The sequence below is a fragment of the Pagrus major genome, chromosome 24, assembly GCF_040436345.1.
Source record: "Pagrus major chromosome 24, Pma_NU_1.0".
Taxonomy (NCBI): Eukaryota; Metazoa; Chordata; class Actinopteri; order Spariformes; family Sparidae; genus Pagrus; species Pagrus major.
Window position 1 is genome coordinate 11,545,613 of NC_133238.1, and position 18,641 is coordinate 11,564,253.

The following is an 18,641-nucleotide window of genomic DNA, read 5'->3' on the forward strand; positions in this document are numbered from 1 at the left end:
GTGTGTGCATGCATTAGGCAGCAGCGCACAGGCCCAATCTGGCGAGTTAAAACGGCGATATTCATTGGGTTTCAATTTGGTTAAGATCTTTTAAATCCAATTGTTCGGGGCCTTTGTCGTGGACGCCTCATTGGTTGTGAGTCACCGTGAGTCAGAGGGGGGAGTTTATTCAACATCCTGCTGTCCCTCTTTCAGAGTCTCAGAGGGCACACAAACAGCCAAGATGCAGATTTATAATTACTGCATCATAAAGACATTAAGGAAGAATTATCTCAACTTTAATCCTCTGTTATTATGGCTGAAAAATGAGTTATTTGCTCATCGCTGCCCTGACTTGAACTTAATTCCCTCATTTTATCAGTACTGCAGAATGATCATGTATGAAAGCTGCCATTTTCATAATCATCTAGTCTGTAGATTATTTTCTGAATGAACTCTCGAGTCAAATCAAAAGACATTCAATCTACTCTACTAAAAGATAAAGAAAACCAGAAAGTATTCACATTTGAAAAGTTTAAAGCACTGAACTGAAACCAAAAGAAAATGCTGATTATGTATTATTATTATTTTTTCTTTTTTTTTAAGATAGATTTGACTTTTTAGTGAGCCCTTTTTTCATCTTAACAATCAAATCCAATTTTGTGTATATTATTTTTCCTGTCTCCTCACTTTGTTTGCAGGGCCTGTTGAACCGACAAGGGCAGAATTGGCTGTGGGCTATTATGAATTAGCTTAAGAGCCTAAAGGGGCACTATATATGTTACATGTTATATTGTACTTTAGTCAGGGCATATTGTCCTTTCTTGATCATATCTGTACGTAAAAGAAGAATAGAGTGTACATAGTCTGTATTAATATTTTTTCTTACTTTATTTTTCTATTGTTTAATTTTATTTTAATGTTATCCATCACTGAGTCACTGTTTTCCCTCTGCTTATGACTCTTGCACTGCTGTTACAAGTGAATTTCCCAGGTGAGGGATCAATAAAGTCTTATGTTATGTTATCTTATGTTATCTTATCTAATTACATCATAAATTTGCAGTTAATTAAAAAATCCAAGAGCTTATTGTCACAACTAGTCAACTTGAGGCCTTCAGGGCCCCTGAGGGTCTGGGGCCCTGGGCCATTTCCCTTTGTTATTTGTGACTATTATTGTTTGATTACACTTTACAATTACTCTACATGTTGGTGTATGTGGTATCTTTATTCATTTTTTATTGTGTGTTTTGCCTTTTTGCCATGCTTCTTTTTTTATATAATGTATGCAGTATGTTGGTCTTAAAAGAGACTTTTAAAACTACAATGCCACTCAGTAAACAAATACCTCTGCCAAGGCCCAACAGTCCCCTTTTGTACTAAGACATAGATACCAGCCACCTAAATACACCTGCATTTTTCATCAAGATCCATGCATTTTCCCCTGACAAATTAACAAAAATGTTTCTAAAAAACAGCCTGTCTAGCATAGTTAAAGAACAGGAGAAAAAAAATCCTGGATCTGTCCCTTTATCCAGATCTGCACCACATGTTAATGGGGTTTATTTTGGGCCTAGACCCACCCTCCATCCAAGTTTCGTGGAAATCAATTCAGTAGTTTTTATGTAATCCTGATCACAAACCAACCAACTCACAAATGGACATGGATGACAATATAACCTCTTTTGGCGGAGGTAAGTATTTCTGCTTCTGTGCTTCTGCTGCTGTGACATCTTCTTAAATTGGTTGAAATAAATATGTTAAAAATAAGATGTGTATCTTTGAATGAAACCTATGAATTTACAGTAAACTGGCCTGTATTTCATCTCCATAACCCATACAGTATACGTAGGTTTGAAATCCAGATTGGGCCTTTAAACCTAATCTGTCACACAGTGAATGTAATTGGCCCCTGAACAGAGAGTCTCATCTGGCTGACTGTAAAGATCCTCTGAAAAATCTCACCCTCATCCTGCTGTACAGGGAGCATCTCTCCCTCCTTTCTATGTGTGTGCATGCATGTATGCGTGTGGTCTCATAAACAGCATCTCTTCCCACTTCGTCTTCATTTTTACGCAGCTTTCATTTTTCCTCCTCTATTTACCAAAAACCTCTCTAAACTCATAAAGTCCGTGTCTTTGGGGAGGGATCCATCCATCTTCCCGACACCAAATTGAATTGATCTCAGGGGCCCCCACCTCGCCTTCTCAATAGGGGCCATCTGCGCGCGCTTCCCCTACTTTTGAATAAACATGAAAAAGTGACAGCACGTGCTGCCGCTGCTGCTCGCCGTCACACGACGCGCGTGCCTACGAGGGGGGCCTCGCGCTCCCATTCAGCTGTGTAATCTGATTACACCGCTTTCACTGCAGCTGATTGTTTCACACATCCGGGCACGGAGCTCTTTTGTTGACTTGTAGATGAAATATTGATTTTTAAAGACTAATTTCAGCCCAATTAATCACTTCTTGGTATTTTCTTTTCTTTTCTTTTTTTTTACCTTGAAGCTGAAATAATTACATCTAAATAAACACGAAAAAGCAGAATGACTCGTGAAAAACAAGGATTCGAGGTGAAAATACAACAAATATAGGGAACACTCACCTGTTCAGCCAGATGGAGGAGTTTGGATGTGCATTTTTGAAGCGTTCATGACATGTAATGGCGCTAAGGTGCCACATGGTGGCGCACTAATCTTAAACTACGATGCTTCAAAGCTGCTGATCCAGATATCCGAGCAGAGAATCAGCATGAAAGAGATGTTTATCAACAGAGAATGAAGCTAAATTATGATAAATTACAAAACAATTATATCAAAAGTCCCTTTTAGACATGAAAATATAATATAACTGCTGAATTCTGGAGTCTTACTAAAGAAAATGTTGATATTGTTCATGTTTATAAACCAATCTGACTACAAACATCACTTATTTTCTCTCATTTTCATAAATATGGGTACATACGATTACTGATGGAGATTAAAAGGGGCACTATGTAGTTTTGGAGAAGAAATTCAAAGTCATAATTTTAATGTCTAATATTAATGAGGTCATTTAAAAAACTCAGAAATATACATTTTTTTCCATAACTGAATAAACAAGCTGTTCTCAGAGGAGAATAATGTCCCCAGAACACTGTTTGAAACTAGAAAGGTGGCAGGGTCAGCCACATATAAACAAAGTGAACCAGTATAAGTTTGTTTATTCAGTTTATTCAGTCATGAAAACAAAGAGAGTTTGTTTATTTAGTTTGTTTAGGTATAAACAAAAATCAGTCAATGAAGATCTTTCTTTTATGATAAAAATGTCTTCCCCAAAACTACGCAGTGCTCCTTTAAACATATCCCCCATCTCCCGCCCCCCCATCCTTGACACAATACTGCTGTTTATTTGGCTCTCCATGGGGAGGGAAAGGGGTCGTGTCCCAGTCATGACCTGCATTGTTTTCTGGAGGGGATGAGATATATCTAAAGCCGTGTGTGTGTGTGTGTGTGTGTGTGTGTGTGTGTGTGTGTGTGTGTGTGTGTGTGTGTGTGTGTGTGTGTGTGTGTGTGTGTTGAGGTAAGGATGCAGTTCAAAGGAGGACAAAATATTGATTCATATACAGCCGTGTAATTGCTGGAGGCATCTGTTGCCTTGTGGTTTGAACTTTCGGTGTGTGTGTGTGTTTCTGGAGTCTGACTGAACTGGCCTGAGACCCCCCCTCTTGTCTTCTGACACAATAGAGGACGGATGGCAGGAATAACAGAGAGATGTGAAATCAATTGGTGGGGTTGTGTGCTTTAATTGATTTTGTGTAACCTTTATTTAAGCAGATATACTTATTGAGGTTAAAGGTGCCCCAGTACAGGAATTAAACATTGTGTCTATGACATGTAGCTTCTGTGATTACATTTAAAGAGAGAACATCCTTATAAACCTGAACATTTTACAGGCTTTTTATATAGTGATAATTCAGATTAATGCTCCACATCAACTGATGCTGTCAGCCAATCAGGGTCGAGCACCTGGACCGTTCTGGTTTGACGTTCAATCAAAAATAACTCCTTTCAATGGATGTTTTTGCAGTGTGACCAATTAAAGCAATAGTTCAACATTATGGGAAATTTGCTCATTCACTTTCTTGCCATGAATTACATAAGAGCCATTCTTTATTCTTTATACTTTTCAGAGGTTTCAAAAAGTAAAGAAGAAGAAAGAGCAAAAGTTAGAAGAATATGTTAAATGCATTTATGAGCTAATGCAGCCTAATAGAATTAGATGGAACATGCACATGTATTTAAAATACTTAAAGTCACTGTTTTAAGCTATTTATTTTCTTGAATGTAACCTCTTCATTGTATTATGACCCTCAGATTTCCCTCTGCAACCCATTGTTTATGTCCTGGCCCTGAGGTGGAAAGCCACTCCTCTAAACAGACTGTTTGCATTTGAAGAACAATCTCCTCGTGACTCAGAGTTTATATGAGAAATTTCTCCAAAATCAATGAATAGCTTCCTCAGGAGACACTAACATGGAAAAACCGGTGCCCCCAAGCTCTTCCTGTAATATTTAAAGTACGTTTATAATGAGTTATAGCATTTTTAGCATCAGTGTTGAATATGAAATACTCTCCTCTAGAAGTCATCTGGCAGAAAAGAGCAGTCTTTGTTTACATTCCCGTTTAAGAGGCTGCTTCAAGGCCCCACTGACTTCATTGTGTCTCTTTCACCGACTGTGTCCAGGCCAGATTGCTATCTATCACTCAGCTGTTACATTTTGTTGCTTTGAATGAGTGAGTGAGTGTATCGTTGTATCGCTGACAAGTGTTTACCTTCATCTAATTCATGAGCTGTGACAAAAAACATTGACTGTGCGTGGGTGGAGAACAGAATAGAGACCGGTGGTTTTTGCTCTTGTCTAAACATTAAAAATAAACATTTGTGGGAAAAGTATTTTGCAAACTTTGTGAATTCAGTAGAGCTTTTAGCAACGCTGTCTAACAACTTTAATATTCAACCTCAAAATCCCCATAACTGCTCCTGGCTACAGAATATGCATTCACTTCCTTCTCTGGAAAATATGACCCAGTTTGTTTCCATGGCATCATCTGTTGTATTGATTGCTGTCGATTTTCGCGTCTGACATGTGTGACATCCATGTAATGCAAATCTAAGACTTGTTGAGGCAACAGCAACTGTGTGAGATCCTGCCATTTGTCCTCCATCTGCGTGTCTGGAGCGATCGCTGATCAGACAAATGGCCTCTGATGGTTTTTGGAAGATGATTGTTCATCACCACAAATATTTGCTGGGACAGACAATTGACAGAAGAATTACAATAGTATTTCTATATATGTCAACTTCTTGCAGTATTACTAAAGTGGTTTTTGAAGCTAAGAATTCAACATGATCATATGCTTTTTATACATCAACGTATGGTAAAATTGTATGTTGACTTTGTTAAAGCCCCCCTCCACTGCTTATTTTTACTTCACTAGGGTGTTCAAGCTTCACTGTCCAGAATGATGTATGTGCAGAGTTTGACATTAGAAGGCTGTTTCCTGTGTTTGTCTGAGTTGCTACACTCCAGTTGAAGCTAATCATGGTGCAGTATGAAAGTTATACAAGCATGATGTGGACAGAGGATGTGATTTTAAGAATTTCTCATGAGAAGATTGAACTTTTATATATAAATATTTCTTAAAACATGTCTTTAACGGGTCTATAATTTTATATTTTGGCATGCTATACGCTTAATTAGTTTGCTTGCTCTTTTTGTTGTTTTTTGCCTCTGTATTCAAATACATTTTCTTTTTTTAAATAACAAAATACATCAAGCCATCCAACAGAAATACTTCTACATGTACAGATATAGATATGCATAGAGCTGCAAGCTTCTGCAACACAATACCCAGCTCTCTTTGACAATGCTCCACCCTTTCTTGTTTTAAAATCACAACTGAAATCATGGCTGAAAGTACTAAACACTATACGATTATGTGTACTATACTATACTTATCTGTACTATTCCTTTTCATTTTTGGTATGATGTAATGTTTTTAAATGAATTGTTCTTTCAGCTTTGTATCATGCAATTAGGGTATGTTTCTATCAAGTGTTATTCTTAATAAGTTTTATGACTGCATTATGAAGCATTTGTTCAACCAAAACACCCATCTCATTTAATTCATTTATGGGTCATTCTAACTCATAATGATAATAATAATGTATTACCATGTAACGTGATACTTGCTGAGATAGTCATTGTACTGGGGAAATTTTAAACTGTTGCAACCTTAGATATAATCTTTACTTTCTGTACTGTATCTGAATTTTAATATTTCATACCATAATTCTCGTGGATTTACATGTCCAGGGATTGCTAATCAAACTATCGCATTACCAAAGACAATCCGCGGCTTTTTATTGTGCCTGTAAAATATTTTATACTTTTATATTAGAGAAAATAATAAAAGTTGAATATCTAAATGAATTGTGAATGTGAGCGTGGATGGTTGTTTGTCCTTATATGTCAGCCCTGTGATGAACTTATCCAAGGTGTACCCCGCCACTCGCCCAATGTCAGCTGGGATGGGCTCCAGCCCCCCCATGACCCTGAAAAGGATAAGTGGTTACAGACGATGGATGGATGGATGGATAAATAAATGAACAAAACAAATCAGTGTGATCTATCCATCTCTATCATATACTTTTTTTCTGACTTGTAACAACTAATGATAAAAAAAACCAACCACCCTCCTTTGGGTGCCCACTTTTAGACCTGCTACACTTACAACCGCCCCTGTTCACAACACATTTCTATAATTAACCAGCTCCACCTGACGCAGGTTTGCTCCACGGACCTATAGGTTTACTCCCACTAGTGTCACCGGGGGCCCTCCCGTGTTGAAGACACCCCCCCTAGCGCCATGTCTGCGCACTGCACCCCCGTATGCCGAAGCACTGCCCCCTGTGAAATTCCTGACTGCCAGGGTGATTCCTACGGTTACCAAGGGCTGCTTCCTCCTGTAGCCTGCCGTGTGCTCTGGGGGCAAACTATTTTATAACCTCTGGATAAATTATCAACCACGGGGAATGATATCTCCGCCGATAAAGGGTGAGTAGTGTTTTTATTGATACATTGTCGGTCATATGTGTTCTGCAGATGTTAGTGTGCGGGCTCAGCAGTGTGGAGCTGTGCCTGACAGCCTCTAATGTCCTGTCTTGAGTCGTAAAGCCAACAAAAAATGTGCGTTGTCGCGTCTACCTGTGCTCACACAGTCAGGAGAAAGGCTGTGGTTGAAGGTTTTAGGCTGAATGTGTTGTGTTTTAAGCACAGACTTGGGAACACGCCCTTTGCTGTCTTGTCTACCTGTATGAAAGGGGGGACGCTTTCAACTTCATTTGAATGCCCTCAAACTGCGGTCAGACGGACACGCAGCCCCTCGCCGGGGGAAGTTGGCCGTATTTCTTCATTTTCCGCTTCAGTTTTGAGTTAGTTTCAGTGTCGCTTCGCTTGAATACACGTTTCTACGGCTCCTCTCTCAAGCAGAAACTCACAGAGCCGCTTGTGAGACCTGGTATAAAAAAAAAGAAAAAAAAAAAAGTCAACTATGTTTCATACGCTCGACTTGATCCGCATTACCCCGGCTGGTGCACCCGCCGCTCAGCTGTGACTGTAACCTGCCGCGGACGGATACGTGATGGCCCCCCCCGGTCTCTGAAAACAACCAGGAAGCCTCCCACCCCCCCCTTCCCCCCAAAAAACCACACTGAACACCCCGTTTGAAACCGCAGTGTTGCGCTGTGGGATTTCAAGCAGACGCCAGATAGGCTGCTGAGGTGAGGGAGAGCAGGAGGAGGAGGAGGCGGGGGGGCTTCCGAGGCCACGGTGAGACCAGGGAGTTTCCTGCCTCAAGGTCCGCCTGCCGGTTGGGTCACAGGTAGGGGCTGGGCGGGCAAACCTGCTCTGGAGCTCCACCACACAGACAAGTGATAAAGTGAGATACTTTATAATAATACAACCCTTTCTTTTGGGTTTCAACAATAGTTAAGCTTAGGAGCTTATTTTTTTTTTTTATTAGTTTTTATTATAATATAACTGTTATAAACTAGTTACCTTTCTGTAAAATTGGTACAAAATGAATTTGACCCATTTGCATCGAGGCAAACTTTATATAAACGATTTTACATGATAAAATCAACAACATGTGCTTATGTTGTGTTGATAAATGTTCAAATCTGCTTGTTATCTGAGTAATTAATCATTTAGTCTAAAGTAAAATGTGTAAAATGGGTCAGAGCCCAAGCTATCCATCCAACAAACCTGACCAATACCAAAATAAATTGTGTTTACATTGATGTATCACAGAAAAGGAGCAAATGTCTGGCATTTTGCTTGAAAAAGGACTTATTAGGACAATTTCCCCCTCAGGGATCAATAAAGGATTTCTAACTAATAAAGAGATGCAATGACTAATCAATTAATTGATTATTAAAGGTGCACCATGTAGTTCTGAGGAATACATTTTAATCAGAAGATAAAGATCTTTTCGTGACTGATTTTTTTTTTATGCCTAAACAAACTAAATAAACAAACTTTCTTTGTTTTCATGACTGAATAAACAAACTGACCTTAAAGGACAACACAATTTCATACTGTTTTACTTTGTTTATATGTGGCGGACCCTGCCACCTTTCTAGCTTCAGACAGTGATGATCAAATAATCTTGTTAGATGTGATTAGATTTTCTGGTGTCCTTACTTCTCTAGGGCGGTAAACTGATTTACTTTGGGTTTTGGACAAAACAAGACATTTAAGGACGGCGTCTAGGGCTTTGGGACACACTGATTGACATTTTTCACCATTTCCTTAGCTTAGATTTTATGAATCAAACATTTAATCAATCAGTCAAAAAAATAATTGACCAATTGACAATGAAAGTCTTCAGTATCAGTGATATATTGCCCAAGTGTTATTGCTGTGAAGTGATACGGAGCCGAGACGTATTTGAGCGCTCAGACTGACATCAAATGATGATGACTGTTTCTTCCTCCATAAATTATGCAAGAACCTCATTATCATAAAGTCTTGTGTGTTCTGGATGTGATTAACATTTGAGAGTTGTGTGCTTCTTATCACACATGCATTCCTCTTCACTTTCAGTCCCAGAAAAGTGGTTCTGGTTTTGCCTGACAGCTGCAGAGAGAATACTGATAACGGGGATGACACCTGTCAAGAGCTCTCGGATGTGAGGTGTGTGCTTGAAAACTACATGGCAGTGTTGCTTGCTTGCGGAGCTACATGACATGTATGATAATGGCAGTTTAAAGCATTTAAATGTACATGGATCCAGGGTCATTGTTTGACCTCTTGGCTTGTGGTTTGTTTTCACTGCTGTGTCAGGGGAAAAAAGTTAAGATAAGTTGGTCTCTTGAGGGGAAACAGGCAATATGTCAGTGTCATTTTTTTCCCTTACCGTCTTGTTAACTCTGGGTTTTTCGGATCAGCTGTGACTGAGCATGTTCTCGTGACATGTGACATCAACAGAGCCATGATTGGAGTACGTGATATGACATGAGATTAAAGGTGATACCCCTGGGGAAAGGGTGGCAGCTAGAAGTGACATTCGCCAAGATAGAACATAACCATATACCATGAGGGAATGAGAAGCTGCAGAAACCCTGGTAGTGATATCTAAATATTAAAAAAAAGCTATAAATAAGAGTGGCTTTTTTTATACAGCTGGAGTTTTAATAGTCTCCAGTGAGTAGTGAATTTAAATGCATTATTACCTCCGCTAAGGACTAAACTACCTAATGCATATCTATGAAACTTGGAGGGGAGGATGGGTCTCCTCCCAGAGCAGAACCCATAAACTCTCAGTGCGGATCCAGATAAAGAGACAGATCCAGGAATTTTGTTACACTTACTTTAACATTGAATCTTTTTCTGACATTTTTGTTAGTTTCTCGGGGAATAATGCATGGATCTTGATGAAAAAAGCAGCGTATTTACTTGGCTGAGATCTATGAGTGAGTACAAAAGGGCACTGTTGAGCCTTGGCAGAGGTACGTGCTCTACTGAGTGCCATTCTAGTCTAAATAGTCATCAATATTCTGTGGTGACATTTTGGTGCTTCTTTTTTTTGTCACATGATGAATAAATCATTTTGAATATAATCAGTTTTAAGTGATGTTTCTGCTGCCAAAGTAGAGCGGAAAAGTAAAAGTAGTCTGTACAATAATAGGCTTGGAGAAAAGAAATCAAAGCCAACTCAACTCAAGCCAAGTCTGCTAATTAACAGTAGTTTTTTTTTTTTTCACCCTGCAAAAGGATAAGCGGCTACAGACGGATGGATGGAGAAAGCTAAAAAAGTTTTAAAAATTAGGTAACGGGAAAAAAACTTCAAAAGCAGGGCATGCAGAGGAGGAGATGTGAGGTGAAGAAACTGTGTGAGTAACAGGTGTTTGCAGACGTTCTAGATTCAACAGGTTACTTATTCGACTTTAATGGCTGATTTGACCTGTTCACCAACATGGTCAGCAGTTAAGGTACTCTAAAAACCTTAAAGATCCCCCCCAGGATTGGCTCTCTAACTATTGGCCATGTCACAAAGCCTGCTCGTAGGCTCGCCTCTTGATATCAGATTGTTAAAGAGCACAGAGAAGATTCTGTGCTTTCAGCAATGAATGTGAAAAGGGGGACTTTAATGGCCAATTGCTGCAGTTTGCGTCAAAAATCACAGTGTTAATCCGGTCAAATATGAACACATACATGACACACATATTTATATATTCAGTGTGACTTCAACTTGGCAAAGAGACCATCATCTCCAATGACTATCACCAGTAAACATCCATAAGTCAGTGCAGAAATCATAGAACAAAGATGCTCCTTATTAATACAGAACTTGCCTGAGAATCATCACATTTTTAAGTTTTCCTCAGTATCAAAGGAACCCAGTCATAATTGTCTGAATATCAGTGGGTGCACTGCAGACAGATAGTGTTGATGGCTAATTCGGCGTTCCCTCAATCATGAACAGCTGGTTTATCGACTGACCACTGAGCTCCGGCTCGCTATGGTTGCCTAGTAACTCCAGCACAAAAATGCAACAGGTAAAGGCTAACAATGTGAGTCAAGCATAATGTTTGGAGTCGGACATACTTCTCTGTGAGAGCAGATGGAAACTGAAAGCAGTTCTTTCTCTGCTTCCACGTGCCTCGTTCATATCTTAGAGGATAGCTCAGGGGTTGAATTAGGTGTCACTCGGGAATGTTGATTGAATTCCACAGAATTAATGGCCCTCATTTGCTCAGTCATGGACAGCAACACAACAAGCATGTGACCCGGCCAGACTTCCACAGTGACTTGTTTTTCATGTCCCGGCATGTCTTGTGACGGAGTTACCTTCTCTCGAGCTGAAGTGAAGTCATTATGTTGCATGAGCTGGTCGTCTCTTATTATGGTGCGAGTAGAGGTGCTATCGCGGCGATAATAGAGGCAGAGCTACAAGGGCGTCATGGTTACGGAGGGACGGAGGAGGCGATGGGGACGAATGAGCTGCATGCTTGATGGCTGGAAGTAACAGAACAGCCTAATTTAATTTTTTCTGAGCGACAAAGCAGATAACAGATTACGTCAAAAGTCCCACAAAACCCCACAGCCCAGTTATCCAGAATAAGTCATTTGGTAATTATGTGTTAATCCCCTATTTTGCATGTAAACCCATCATCTCATGTTGGAGAGCTTTTCCACTGTGTAAACATAGGTCATGCACACCAGTGGCTCTAAATACTGATGAGCTTTTAATAGCATCTTTGCTCACGCTGGCATCAGTCCAAGACCACGTGTTGTCTACAAATTCAGCCCTGATGATTTCAGTCAGTGTGTTGCACAGAATTTCCTGTCGCTTTTTTAACTGTGGTTCAGTTGGAGTACTATTGTTTCAAAGGAGAGGAACCGTGAAGCGGATCAGTGTAAAAACTAGTGTTGGAATGGCGCAGGAATCAAAGAAGTGCCATAAAAGGCTGCGGTATTTCAGGATTAATCACTGCGGAGTGTGAATGAGCTGCAGGGGGCTTTTCATTTCCACAAAAAAACCCCGGAAGAGCGGATGAACGGCTTGCCTAAAAGGAGGCTTCGAATGAAAACCAAACGGATGATCTTATCTGGTTCATTAGTTGCTTAATTTGCCGCTTTACACATGGAAACTGGAAGTACTCCTCCTGCCCCGTGTTTGACTCCTACTCATACAGTAAGCGTGTCTTCAGAGGTTCTGGTCGGTTTGCAGGGCAGCACCTTGGTGGTTCAGTGACTTTAGACTATGTGACAGCAGCAGGTTCACTACAGCTCACTTACTTTACTGAATTTGAGCCTTCGTCAGTTTGTTATGAGGTCAGTATGTCCAGAAGGTTGTGAGTCAGCTATGTGCTCCCCTGGACTTTTCCCTTTAAAAGCTTCAGAAAGGTCAGGCTCATAAATTACTCTTAATCAGCTCAAGCTACAGCTGTAACATATAACAAATAAATACCTGTGTTTGCCTGTTTAGTTCACTTCCTTGGGGCTGGTGTAACAGCTGACAAATAAACTCTGGTGCAGACCCACCTTTTCAGGCATTCTGGGTTGTTGTCATGTGAAAAAAAGCAAACCAACCACAGGTCTTTGTGATATGTCTCGGCCGATACTGACATTTTGAGAACAGACTCTGATCCTTTAGATTTCAAAAGTTTCATACAGAGCTCACAGGACATCTCTGTAACAGTGATTTTTATTTTTAAATCATGTCAAACCTAGCTTGGCGTTTCTGTTGTGCAATGTCTGGTTACGTTTCAGCTGTCACATATTACCTCATACAGATATATCCACAATAAAATCATATGCTCATCATCAGTTATTTGTGTGTGAGTGTGACTATAGATGACGACCACTTCAGTTCCAGTAAAGTGCAGCCTGATTCACCGTGAGTCACCATAATTTGATTTGGAGTTTTCTACTGGAATTTGATCCGATGTCCATGCAGCGTGATGATGCAGAATGCAGAATGTCATGTAATGTGTCTGTAGTGTGAGCATGAATCAGACCAGAAGTAAAATGCAGCAGTATTTGTTATAGCTATGTCTGTACAACACTGATAAACAAAAGACCCTGAAGAAAATATAGGAACACTGACTTTGTTGTGTTCTGTGTTTAGGTAATCTGTGTTATAAAACAGCTTTTGCATAATTGAACCAGACAGGTTTTAGATGTAATAGCTCCATCTGGAATTACTCCAGCTATGGAAAGTTGTTAGTGTGCTGTACTCAACATGACGACTGTGTCTCCCATCAATCCAGACTGAAGTCTACTGTCGGCATAACACTGATGCTGCATAGTGCACTCAAGGGTAGAATGGACTCAATATGCATAATGTATCCACAGCTATTGCATATACATTGCGGTTTTAATGCAGTTGTTTTCCAGTAAATGTTGCCATTCACCCAATGGTACACCCATAAAAATGTCTTAAAGACATGGAAATACCTACACAGAATATTAAGAACAATGATGCCTGAGATGCTACATTTCATACGGCCGTAGTCAGGGTGTCATACTGTCTGTATGTCAGTGTATGCGTTTGAGCCGTTGATGTTCGAATCTGGATGGTGCGCTAACCGGCCGTGTTGTGAAAGGTGCAGTCGAGCAGCACTGATCTGTTTACGCCGGCTGACAGCAGGTGTCTCGTGGCTCTGCTGTAACTTTGCTGCGGCTCCTGCGCTCACAGATGAAAGTATTTTCCTGAGCTGTTTACGCAGGCTTGTTTGTTTACATTCCCACCTCAGGCCACTGGATGTTTATCTTGTTGCTGCTCCTTGAGTCTCCGCTCAGGTTGTTACACCTGTTCGCTTGTGTGTATTTCACTTTACAGGAGACACTTCATATCCTGAGAGCTCTTGTCGTGGCATTTGAGTTTTGTAGTAAAACACCCAGGTGTTGTATTACCTCAAGGAATTTGGCGTTCGATTGGCACTCAGAAGTCCTCCTGAACAATGATTTATGTTGAATAAAAAGGCCTTGTGAGAGAGTATACCCTTCACGCTTGATTGCTGTGATAATTTTGCTCTTCCTCCTGTCTCGCTCCTCGCGGCCAGCGTTTGCCAGGACAAACAGACAAGCCGGCAGCTCAGCAGGAGTCTTAGATTACAGTGAAGAATCTGCCAGGGTTCCCTCCCTTTACAGAGCAGGGGATTCCTGTTTCAGCTTCGGACTCTCTTTGCAAACTTGAAGTGGTTCCGCTTACCAATTTTCTGTAGCATGGCAAACACAGAAACCACATGTGAGAAGACCCGCATATCCTGTTTCGCTTCAATATAGACCTCAGAGCCTGGCCTCTGGCTGTAGTGCATGTGAAGGACTGAACTATGTGAGGAAGATGCTGAAGCAGAAAATAATTGATCAGCCTTTAACCCGGTCTCTTTACTCGCGTCTGCACTCTGACTGAACCTGAAACACGCACTCATTTAACCCTATTAATCCCTCATTTAGCCGCGTGGCCTCGCTTTTAAGAGGATTAAAATAGGTGATGGAAATGCCTCTCTGATTGTGTCCAGTTTGCTCAGCAGACATTCTCAAATCCTTCTAGTCCTTTTAAAACCGGGGTTTTTCAAATCCCCAGACCCACGGGCCAAATCCGACCCAGTTGCAAAAGATGAATTTATTGTTAAATTCAGCCCTTATGATTTTATTATTATTATTATTATTATTATTATGAAGTGATTAACTGACTGAGATAACAAATAATAGCTCTTTATTTCACATTTTACTTAAAAGGGAAAGGTTCAACATTTTGGGAAATGAGCTTATTTGCTTTCATGGACACCACTCTCGTGTCTGTATGCTAAATATGAAGCTACGCTAGCAGCCAGCTAACTTAGCGTAACATAAATCCTGGAAATGGGAAAACAGCCACTCTAATGCCTGGATTAAACTCCTATATGTTCAGTTTAAGACACAACAGATGTGTAATAGTTCTGTTTAATACTACTCTCTGGAGTACACTTAAAGGGCCAGTTCCACGAATGCACAGACGAACTGTGCAGCTTGTTGTAGCTTAGTGTCTCAACAAATTGTAGATACACAGAGCCTGCATGTACACCCTTGCACGGAATTTGTGTTACGTAAACTCTGGTAGACCCTTGCACACTCACAGAAAAGAAAATTACAATATCTTTTCAAAACTTTCTCTTATTAGCATCTCTGAGGCATCAGCACTTCAAAAACAAGTGTTAAAACAACAGATTGCTGTCCTGTTGCCCATTTTTTACATTGTTTTTTGCACAGATTAAACGATCGAGATATAACAAGTTAATTGGTGAGCTTTAACATTCATTCATATCTGACCAACTAAAATAAGGTGAATTAAAAGAAAGACATCTGTTGTAGGCAAGTTTACTTCTGAGGATTATAAAGTTGCTCATGATAACTAAGGCTTTTTGGAAACCTCTGCTTTACCTGAAGTTTTTGGTATGATCAATAATGCAGCTGGCTGTCGGAAAGAACCAGTTGAGGGAGGATTTGTCGCCATGTGAGGGTGATTCAGACATTTATAAACGATTTGCAGAACGAGCACATCCAAATATGCAGTTGCGCAACCTTCAAAGCATTTCCAAGAGTCTGTGACAGTCACGCAAGCGTGCATACACACTACAGGCTTACTCACAGATGTGCCGACACCACACTCCTCACAACTGGGTCACACTAGATGTTCAGTGCCACAATGTATTTTTGGACCCAGTGATGTGTATTTCCTTCCAAGTTGCAGATAAAGAGTGTATTTTGTGTACTAAATCTGGCTAAGTGACTCATTCTAACTGGAGTTGTGAGAGCGAGGGAGACGGTTTGCTTCGGTTTCTCACCCCCTTTAAGCGACTGGAGCCATAAATCAGCCATAAATCTTTGTGTTTGTCGTCTTGAGTGTTCCAGTGCAGGTTTCGATCGGGAGGCGTGCTGCAGCTTCAGACTATGTCAGGACGAAGTGGTGGTATGAAAGAGGAGAGTGTTTGAGCACTCTGTGTGATGGATGCAGGTATTAGAAAACAGAAATGCGTTTGTACTTCACATTAAAAACTGCTGATAGATGACTTAAACTCCAAGCATGATGTCATTTCACCTCAAAAAGCTCCTTTCATGTACAGTAGTGCTCTTAGCCAGGTGGCTCAAAGTGCACAAGTGCAGAGAGGAGAGCGTTATCGCAGCATAAATGTGATTTAGGTCTTTTTAGTTAAGTTTTAACTACCTGTGCATTTCACACCTCACATTTTTTATCTCAACCTGAGCCGAGGAGCTGTGTGTGTGTGTGTGTGTGTGTGTGTGTGTGTGTGTGTGTGTGTCATGCAGGTGTTACACGAGCTTGTTTACAGCACGCCTCAAGCTACCCATGACTCACTTCTCTGTCTCTCTCACTCCCTTTGTGCAGGTATTCAAATGGGTGCTTTTAATCTTTCGAAGCTAAATTTATCTCACTCGAACACCTCCATCTTTGCGCACTCAGTCTGACCACCCAATCAAGTGCACTCAGTAAACCTCTTTAAAAGTCTTTAAATCCTTCACTTGCTCAGGGGACCATACAAAGTATTAGTTTGTGGGTTTTTACTGGTATTGGCAAACTGTATGATGCATGAGTTGAATTTTGCATGATGGTGCCATCAGCGTTTTTACTGCTCTTGGGGAAAGAATGCAGTTTGATTTTACTGAGAATTGCAATCACCCAGCACAATTCCCAACTGTAACAGCCGTCATACAACGTTATTAAGTGGATAAAAGCATCTATCCAGCTGGAGAAACTTGAGTAAAATCAGTCAATATTCAAGCTATGGGTTTTGGGCTATTACATTAATACATAGACCGAACTATGAAGGGATTAAACAATACAAATAGCCCTAAACAATTTATGTCTTGGTCACATACAGAGACATATTGTATAAAATTCTTTAAAAACCAAAGGGTGATGGGACGCAGGTCTGAAATAAAGAAGAAGAAGGGAAACACATGGTTCAGCCTCTACAGAAAGCACTGCAGACACTACTTATGATTAAAAACAACTACTTGCCCTCATTTGCAAGTGCATTGTCAATTTATACTTTCAATTTCAACATTAATTTTTATATTTTTGTGGTTCTGTATGTAAATATACCCTTATCTCAGTGTCGGTTGTAAATATTATGCCCTTTTCAGACAGTGTATTAATAATGCAAAAACACAAGACACATTTCTAATTCTTCTGTAAGAATACTGACAGGCACAAAGCCTAATGTGTTATTTATCAGTTAATCAACTCCAGACTAACTTTTCACACTAGTTGCAGTGCTGCACCTAACTCTATTATTTAGGTGCACCCAATAATACATTCTAATTTAATTTCTGAACACATTAGTAATGATTGTTAGCTGGAATAACAGTGCAAATATATGTTTTTCTTCATTTAAATCACAGCACACGCAACAACAAATTGCGATAACTGAATTTCAGTTGCACTTGACAGATTTTTGGACCAAAACAGTCACACCCTGGAGCCCTGATAATCAATGTTATAGTGTTGATATAGACTCATGTAACACTTAAATGCTGAAAAAGTTCCATTATTTTAAAATGAAATAAGCCCGAGCCACAGGCGATTCATTTTTCAGTATGTTTTATACCATCATCTGAGCATTACTGCTGCCACAGTTTGTCTCATGAGTGTAATAATGAAAATTTTACAGACAAAATACAGATAAAAATCAACTGTTTATGAAAAGTAATAAGTTGTAGGTGAAACAAGGACATTCACTCTCCTTATTTTAGTTTCCCATCACGTCTCCCTGAAAATGGCAACAACCTCCATCATATTGAACTTCTCCTGTGAAAAAACAGCTTTTATCACCACCACGCTCTCGCTGTGCTCGTCGTCTCAAAGCCTGTCAGTGTGCAGCTTAAATTGTTTGTTGTGTGTCAGAGACTTAAAGCTGTGTCTGAACAACAGTTGTCAGCCGTGTGGGAATAAGAGCAAATTGCTGTTTCACAGTGGCAGTGTCTTTTATCTGGAACGCTCAGCTGTAACGTAGCCTCCTGAGAGCTGCCTGTAACGTAGCGTTGTCTCTGCATGTTTGTAGCTAGAAAATTGTAATGCAGCGGCAGTTAAGCACAGGCACACAGGAGCGGGTATCAAGATAGAAATATTTGTGATGAAAAAGCCTTTATGTACTTTAGACAGTCACATTCTCATCGGCTCCTCCTCTCTCTTCACACTTTGAATTCAAATTTCCCGTCTGCCTTCCCCTCCAGGTTAATGTTCCCTCACCGGGCGCCCCCAGGGTCGCTTTCAAGCCTCACTGCCGACAGCTCTCCACCTCTGTGAGCCCTTTGAGCGAGCCAACTGATCGCCTCTAGCTCGACAAGCTTCTGCCTGCGGTCCAGCTGAGCGGCCTCCGTGTTGCCTCACGCCAAGGCCCGGCAGCTGCCTGGGCAGGACTGCATCACCATGGACACAGAGTCCACATACTCGGGCTATTCCTACTACTCCGGGCGCTCCCGGGGATCCCACAGGCACGGGTAAGACGACAAAATCCTGTCAATAATTCTGTTTCCTCCTGTCTCTGCTTTGACTGGAGGGTTGGAGTGTGTTGTGTAGTGTGCAAGTTGGACGTTTCTTGCCAAAATGCA

General features: G+C 40.6%; 1 protein-coding gene across 2 annotated transcripts in view; it reads left to right on the top strand.

Moving 5' to 3' along the window:
* The first annotated feature begins 6,965 nt into the window (after positions 1-6,965).
* LOC140992283 (vang-like protein 1) overlaps positions 6,966-18,641 on the top strand; it is a 51,184-nt gene continuing 39,508 nt past the window's right edge. For both annotated transcript variants that reach the window (XM_073462586.1, XM_073462587.1), the window contains exons 1-2: positions 6,966-7,076; positions 18,264-18,530. In XM_073462586.1, coding sequence (XP_073318687.1) covers positions 18,460-18,530 — 71 coding nt within the window. In that variant the 5' untranslated portion in view covers positions 6,966-7,076; positions 18,264-18,459. The remainder of the gene's footprint in view (positions 7,077-18,263; positions 18,531-18,641) is intronic.